The sequence below is a fragment of the Aphelocoma coerulescens genome, chromosome 28 (genome assembly GCF_041296385.1).
Source record: "Aphelocoma coerulescens isolate FSJ_1873_10779 chromosome 28, UR_Acoe_1.0, whole genome shotgun sequence".
Classification (NCBI taxonomy): domain Eukaryota; kingdom Metazoa; phylum Chordata; class Aves; order Passeriformes; family Corvidae; genus Aphelocoma; species Aphelocoma coerulescens.
Genome location: NC_091041.1, coordinates 3411186 through 3418745, shown reverse-complemented (window position 1 = coordinate 3418745; position 7560 = coordinate 3411186). Strand labels below are relative to the sequence as shown.

The 7560-nt window shown below is 62.4% G+C and overlaps 1 protein-coding gene across 1 annotated transcript; it reads right to left on the bottom strand.

Annotated features, from left to right (window-relative positions):
* Positions 1 to 765: 765 nt before the first annotated feature.
* IL12RB1 (interleukin 12 receptor subunit beta 1) lies at positions 766 to 6352 on the bottom strand. Its single transcript, XM_068997470.1, has 15 exons — positions 6235 to 6352; positions 5302 to 5696; positions 4819 to 5087; positions 4570 to 4739; positions 4336 to 4487; positions 3801 to 3843; positions 3528 to 3638; positions 3018 to 3444; positions 2796 to 2977; positions 2609 to 2716; positions 2390 to 2530; positions 2150 to 2293; positions 1917 to 2013; positions 1755 to 1836; positions 766 to 1654 (listed from the first exon to the last, which is right to left on the bottom strand). The coding sequence occupies exons 1-15, from the start codon at positions 6350 to 6352 to the stop codon at positions 1205 to 1207; spliced, it is 2889 nt and encodes a 962-aa protein (XP_068853571.1). The 3' UTR covers positions 766 to 1204.
* Between the last annotated feature and the right edge of the window lie 1208 nt (positions 6353 to 7560).

Here is a 7560-nt window from a genome sequence, read left to right as displayed (position 1 = left end):
GTGCCACCTCGTGGCTCCACCAGCAGCTGAGCCGGGCTGGACGCGCGGTGCCGGACGGCGGTGGGACGGCTCCGGTGGTGGGGGTCCTGCACGAGCCCATCTGGGTGAGACCCCCAACCTGGTGTCTGGGAGCGACACCACGGCAGCCACCTCATCCCTGGAGCGCTGGGAATGGCCATAAATCCCACCGCAGCCGTCACTGGCCGAGGTCGGGGTGAAGGTGCGGCCCTGGAGCGCTGTCTCCGCTCGGCATCGCCGCGGTTTCCGCCCGCGGGTGCCGCTGCTGCGAGCGCACTTTGAGCGAAATACTTTGCAAAACGCGAGTGGAGCCAAGAGCAGCAGAGAGAAGGCCGGGTGTCAATGGCTGAGACATCGCGGTTGTGCACCTGGATTTCCCCGTGTTACTAACCTCGCTCAGCTTTTTGGTTTTTTAAGATTCTTTTTTGCCCTCTCAGCAAATAAACACCACCGCGCCAGGCAGAGAAAACCACAAATTGCTTTTCATCTCTAGTTCTGTCCCAGATAAGGCCCGAGGCGGCGGCGTGGCCCCACGGGAAGGGGCTGGGGGGGCCCTCACGGATCACCCCCGGCCCGGCTGCCTGGCTGCGTCCTCCACAGCGCCGTGGATTGAACCTCGGCTCTAAATCCTTGCTGTAATCTGCCCGGGTCAGGCGAGGAAAAACCATCTCAGCCCTGCTGCTTTGTGCAGTTATTTTATTTTTTTTAGATGTTTGTGTTTATTTTTTAAATCTGGTTGTTCTTTTTTTTTCCTTTCTTTCTTTCTTTTTTGAACTTTTTTTTTTTTTTTCTCCCAGGTGTTTGGTGCTGGGGCTTTTTGTGTCCCCGCCAGGATATTGGTTCCAGGAGTAGCAGCCGGCTGGGATGAAGCTCTGCCTCTCCTCCCAATCCAGGCACGGAAATACCCTCGGTCCTGGCCAGACTCTGCAGCCGCCTTCGCTCGGGTTTTATCGCCGGTGAAAGGTTGAGGCTGGGAATTGCATGGCCAAAACCTGTCCCGGCGCAACGCTGCACCCAGAGGGGTCGCCTTCCGTGCCCTGGAAACCAGAAACCCCCCTGAAAGTGCCGGTGTGACCGTGAAGCCACGGGCTGGGCGCTCAGCATCGCACACAGACACTCCGCATTCCATGGGACACCCCCGTCCCCCTCCTGCCGTCCATCCCCGCTGCTCCAGCCTTGGTCATGGCTACGGCACCGACTTCTCCGGCGAGGGATCCCATCCTTCCTCCTCCCTGATGATGATGGGTTTGTCAGAGATGAGCAGGGCAATGGGGATCAGAGGCTGGTGCAGCCCCTGCCTTTCCTCCTCTTCCTCCTCCTCCTCCTCTTCCTCCTCCTCCTCCTCTCCGAGTTGGTGCCCGGTGCAGCTGGCGCTGCCAGAGAGTGGAGATCCCACCGGGCTCAGCATCTCCTGCCTGCGGTAGGCGAAGGGCAGCTCCCCCCCATAGCCCGGGGGGGACACCACCGCTGCCGCCGGCTTTTCCAGCGCGGGGCCGGGCTGCGACACGTCGGGGTGTGGCACCGCAGTCTGTGTGTCCGTGTCAGCCGTCTCCTCGCTGGGATCCGGCTCCGTCAGCAGCAGCTCGGCTGGGTTGAACCTCTCCGAGGGCTCCAGGAGGCCTGTCCGGGGCTGGCCCTAAGGGTTGGGTGGGTTTGGGGTGGAACGTCCCGTGCCACGGCTGCGCATGGGCGTTTGGGGCTGTGGGATCTGGCCCCTCCTGCACCTTACACCTCACCTGGCTCATCTCACCGGCAGAGAACTGGATGGCTTTGGTGCCCACGGGCTTGGGAAGGGGTGGGAAGAGGAGGCGGCGAGCCCTGGGAAGGGAGTGGTTGGTGAGGGGGTGGGCAGTGATGGGGTGGCCTGAGCGGCTTTGGGGACGAGGGTGCTCTGTCACCTCTTTTTGCTCAGGTAGTAGATGACAGCTGCGACAGGGAGACCAAGCGAGATGCCCAGGTACTTCAGGTTGCCTCTCCACGCTGCTCCCTGAGGACCTGAGGGTGGACATGGCTGGGTGGTGGCGTTCCTGCCCCCAACAGGGACACAGGAGACGTTTTAGGGTGAGGGCGAGCACTCAGTGGAGAGAGCACCCCATGGGGAGTGGGGAGGGCGCGGGGTCTCAGCCGTTACCCAGCGCCTTGGTCTGGAAGTGCCACCAAGCTCTGCAGGTCCCCTCGCTGTCCTCTGTCACTTCCCAGACACCCACCCTGTGGGCTGTGCCAGGCTGGAGGTTTTGGAGGGTGTAGTTTGATGCCGTGGCATCCACTTCGCTGTCTGGGCAAACAAAACCGAGTGTGGGGCAGGCTGGCAGCTGCCTGCGGGCAGCAGCACCCTCCTGCTGCCCCACGGGGATCGGGGTGTCCCACTCACAGGTCACGTTGCTCCCCTCGGCCGCGTGGCAGATGCGGTACTTGGCCAGCGCGCCGGGACAGGCGGCTCGTGGGGACGGTTTCCACTGGAGGACAGCGGCGGCGTCTGCGGCGCTGATGTTGATGGGCACGGCCAGCGAGTCTGTGCGCAAAAAACCGGGGGATTATTTCAGGAACGCCCCTTCTGGAGTGAAACCAGGCGCGGATGCGCAGCTCCCACACGCACCGTTGCTGGCGTAGTGGTGCCACAGGGCGAAGGTGGCCCAGCCCCGCTTCTCGTCCCAGCCGTGCACGGCGAGGCGGTGACACCCCGGCGCTGCCAGCGATCCTGAGGAGGAACCGGGGGGGCTGGTTAGACCCTCTGACCTCGGGTGGGGGAACAGCGGGGGGCTTGGGGCGCTCCCTGCCTCTCTCCACGTGGATGCTGTTGGCAGGGAATTCCTGCCGGATGCAGACGCCCTGTTTCGGGGTTTTTGGCGGTGTCTGCTGCTCGAAGCAGAAGGCGCCGCCAGCCACCGGAGCTTCCCACTGCGCAGTGAAGGTGCTGCGGGCCACACTGATCTCCTTGAAGCTGAGATCTGGGAGGAAACGGAGGAAATTCGGGGTAGCCGGAAAAAAAACAACGCCCTGAGGGCTGCCAGGGGAGCTCGGCACTCCTAGAGGGGCAGGTACCTGCGTGCTGCTCTGCCGGCACACGGAGCTGCTGCGCTGGCCCCGGCCCCGCGGTGTTGACCGCGGTCAGCAGGATTTCATATTCAGCCCCGGAGAGGGTGAGGTTGTGCTCTGTCACCTCCCAGCCCAGCACAGTGTCCTTCTCATCTGACTCTGCACAGCCACAAGCCAACATGTGGACGTCCAGCTTGTAGGTGACATTCCTTTGCTCCTTGAGGACTGGCTGGGGAGGAAAAGGGGGTGACTCGGGGCATGACAGGGTGGCGGACACCCGGGAGGGCCCCCAGGGATGCCACTGTACCTGCCAGCTCAGCCTCAGCACCCGCTGCCCATCTCTCCCCAGTTTGCCCAGTTGATGGCTCAGCACTGGGCTTGCCAGGATTTCTGCAGGAGGAGCAAACCTGACTGAGCTATCAATGTTTTTGGGAGCTGTTGGGATCTCACCAGGCTCCTCTCCTGTTCCTCACCCTCGGGAACAGAGATGTTGCTGCTCCAGTCACTCCAGTAGCTGCTCCAGTGGTGAGGCTTGTGCCGGAGCTGGACCACGAAGGTGCCGTTTACCCCCAGGGCACAGGTCACTAGAGAGGGGTGGCAGGGTCAGGGGGGGGTGACCCCTCTTTTCCCCAGCTTTTGGCCATCATGGGGTGCTGGGCAGGGAGCACAGGGCAGAGCACCCCACCAGGATATGGGAGAACCCCTGGGAGATGCTTGTCCCCAACACTCCCACAGGATAAACCAACCTGAGTCATCTTCACCTGTCACCGTCACAGTCTCACATGTCACCTGCAGAGACAACCGGGGATGGAGACACCCACCCAGTAAAACCAGTATTTTACTGGGACAGCAGTGCTGCCCTGTGATCCCCAAATATCCCAGGGGCTGGGAGAGCCAAAAGGAATGTAGAGGACATGGTGGCCAGGGGGCCCCCTCAATGCTGGGACCCTCCTGGCAGCAACTGAAAGGGGTGGGGGGTCCCCAGCTCTGAGAGCTTCTCTGGGGACAAGCATCCGGATTTGATCCGTTGTCGTCATTAGTATAATCTGGGGTTTTGTCTGTGTAATCCCTGAGAATCATGGCGTGATCCTGTTATGGGCAGCAGCAGGATCCCATGGCCAGAGGACAAGGCAGAGTTGATAACGCAGAGAAACAGATGGGACACAGCTGGGTTTGGGGGGGGTGACAGTGACATCACTGGGCCCCCACACTCCCTGGGCTGTCGTGATGCTCCTGACTGTCCTGTCAGTCGCTGCCAGCTCCAGAAAACAGCACTTTTACCTGTGTCCAGCTGCTGTCTCCCACCCTCCAGAAGCGAGCCTCCCGCTGTGGCGGCTGCTCCAGGCCGTGGCACTGTGGCTGTGGCACCCGCACCCTCAGCTGGCCACCGGTCTTGGAGAAGGACATTCCACTAGGAAGTGGATCCAGTTTGACTGGAAAGATGAGGCAGTTTTGGGTGATCTGGCTGTTCCTAGTGCTGTTGCTGGCTGCCAGCCAGGTCCCCGGGGCACTCACCAGCCTTGTCAAGGTAAAGGGTGTGGTTGGGGGTCCTGTGGACCTGGTCCCCCCAGCGTGCCTCCACCCAGGCCGTGGTGTTCTCGAAGATGTACACTTCGCGATGCGGGGGGCTATAGCTGGTCGCCGTGCCCACCTTAAGCCGGCGGCACAGGTTTTGTTTCTCAAAGCTGGGGAGGGAGCAGGCACAAGGTGGAATTTGGGACACATCCCCTGGGTTCCCTCTCCCCGCCGCGCTGCCCAACTCACCAGAAGTTCAGGGTGTAGAAGGTGCTGCCGGCGGGACCGAGGGGTGGCCAGGAGCAGCGGAAAAGCTTGGGGGTGTTGCATTTCTTCCAGCAGGAGACTCCGTGGGCTGCGATGGTGCCTGCGGGACAGGGCAGTGGCTGGAGGCTCCCGCATGCCAAACTCCATCCCGTGCATGGAGGGAGCAGCGGTGTGGCTGCTGCCTGCTTGCCGTGTTGCTCAAATGGGGAATCAGAGCAGCTGCACCCCAGCTGGTGCGACTTGGGTGGCGACTCTCACCCCAAAGCCCCTGTGGTCCCCCTCCCCAGTGAGGCAGCGCTGGCTTATGCCACTCGCCCCAACTCCTGCCCGCTGCCAGAGGGGATTCACCGTCTTTACTCCGTCCCTGTGGTTTTGGGTGAGTATCTCCATCTCTCTCCGGGAGCTCCCCAGGTCTTATCGTCCCCGAATCATTCATTGAAAGTCTTCTGAAGTTATCTCTCATCTCGCAGCACCGCAGGAGCACTTACCGCCCTGCGCCAGCGCCGCCAGCGCTGCCAGCAGCCACCCCAGCATCGCCCACCCGGGATGTCCCACACCGGATCCGGGGCTCCGCTGCCCTTCCTGGCTCCCAATCCCCCGGCACCCCACGGGTGCCCCCTCGGGCGTGGCGGCGGTCCCTGTGCTCAGCTCGGCTTCCCGCGCTTGGGGTTTCCTCTTCTGCTCAGAGTGTGCCGTTCCCACGCAGGGCAGAGCCCCAGACGTGAGTGCGTGCCCCACTTTTACCAAAAACAAAAGAGAAAGCAACCAAAATATCCCCCCTTTTCTTTTGCCGGCACGGCTGCCGGGATGAGGCCACCCCTGCCCCGCGGCTGCACCGCATGTCCCGGCCGCGCCACGTGCTCCGGCACGGCCAGAAGCGCAAGGTAAGCGAAAGATGAGTCTTGGGGTTTTTGGTTGTGTTTTTTTTCTATGCACACAGCATGTTTCTGGACCTCTGCCCGTAACTGGGTGCACCTCCAGCGGCTGCTCCGAGGTTGGGGTTCTCTGGGTAATTTTTTTTTTTTTTTGGGGGGGGTGTCTGTTGTGTTTGTCCCCAGAGCCACTCATTCCCTGCGCCGCGAGAACAAAGCCCCAGTGAGGCGGGAGAGCGCGGTGGCACCGGGACACCAGAGCCGTGTGACGGGGCGGGTGACCCGGGACGGTGGAGCCGGGTGGCACCGGAGGCCGTGCACAGAGTGCCCTTGTTCCCGCAGAAAGCGGCCCCTTGTGCGGCCCCTCCTCGGGGCCGGAGGGCGGCGGTGGCGGGAGTGTCCCTGTGCTGGGACAGCGTGGGCACGGCTGGGCTGGGGGCACAGAGGGTCCCCTGGCACCTCCTGACTCCCCTGTTTGTCCTCCCTGTGTGTCCCCTCTCCTGCCCGCCGGGGTGGGCGGACACACCAAGCCATGCTGTGCCAAACTGAGCCGTGCTGCGCTTTGCTGTGCCACGACAGACTGGACTGGACTGGATTGGACTGGACTGGGCCGGACTGGGCTGTGCCATGCTGAACCAGGCCATGCTGCGTCACGCCAGGCTATGCCTTGCTGGACCATGCTGTGCTAGACTGGGCTGTGCCGTGCCATGCTGGACTGTACTGGGCAGTGCTGCCCCAGGCCATAAGCAGCTCTGTGATGCGCTGTGCCAACCAGGACAGACCCGGACTGCACCACACCAAGCTCCCACTCCATGCCCTGCTGTGCCACCCCCAGGCGCTGCCATGCGGGGCTGTACCATGCCAGGCAGACTGTGCCAGCTCCAGGCCATCCTGTGTGTGCCAGAGCTGTTACGCTGGGCTGTGTCAAGCCAGAAAGGCTGTGCCAGGCCTGGGCTGTCCCATGCTGTGCTGTGCAGGCCCCATGCCATGCTGTGCCATGCTATGCTGTGCCATGACGCGGCAGACTCCGCAGTGCTGGGATGTGCTGAGCCAGGCAGACTGTACCAGCCCTTTGCCAGCCCTAGGATGTGCTATACTGTGCTATGCCATGCCAGAATATGCCATACTGGGCTGCACTGAGCCAGGCAGACTGTGCCAAACCCAGAATGTTCTGTGCTCTGTCAGCCCCACACCCTGCCATGCCACACCAGTCCTGTCCCATACCAGCCCCGTGCCATATGCTGTGCCAGCCCCATGTTGTGCCAGCCCTATGCCATTTCAGCCCCATGCCATGCCAGCCTCATGCTGTTCCCATGCTGTGCTGTGTCATTCCAGCCCTGTGCCATGTGGGTCTCATGCCATGCTGTGCCATCCCCAGGCCATGCCAGCTCCACGCTGTGTCATGCCTTCATGCTGTGCCATGCAAACCACACGCCGTGATGTGTTGGCCCCGTGCCATGCTAGACTCATGCCAAGCTGTGCCAGCCCCATGCCATGCCATGCCATGCTATGCCATTTCTGTGCTGTGCCAGCCCTGTGCCATGCCAGCCCCATGCTGTGTTGTGCCAGCCCTGCGCCGTGCCAGCCCCATGCCATGTCAGCCCCATGCCGTGCTGTGCCGTGCCATGCCAGCCCCATGCTATGCCAGCCCCATGCTGTGCCAGCCCCATGCTGTGCTGTGCTGTGCTGTTCCAGCACTGTGCCATGTGGGTCCCATGCTATGCTGTGCCAGCCCCATGCCATGTCAGCCCTGTGCCATGCCAACCCCATGCTGTGTTGTGCCAGCCCCGTGCCGTGCCAGCCCCATGCTGTGCCGTGCTGTGCCATGCTGTGCCGTGCCAGCCCCATGCCA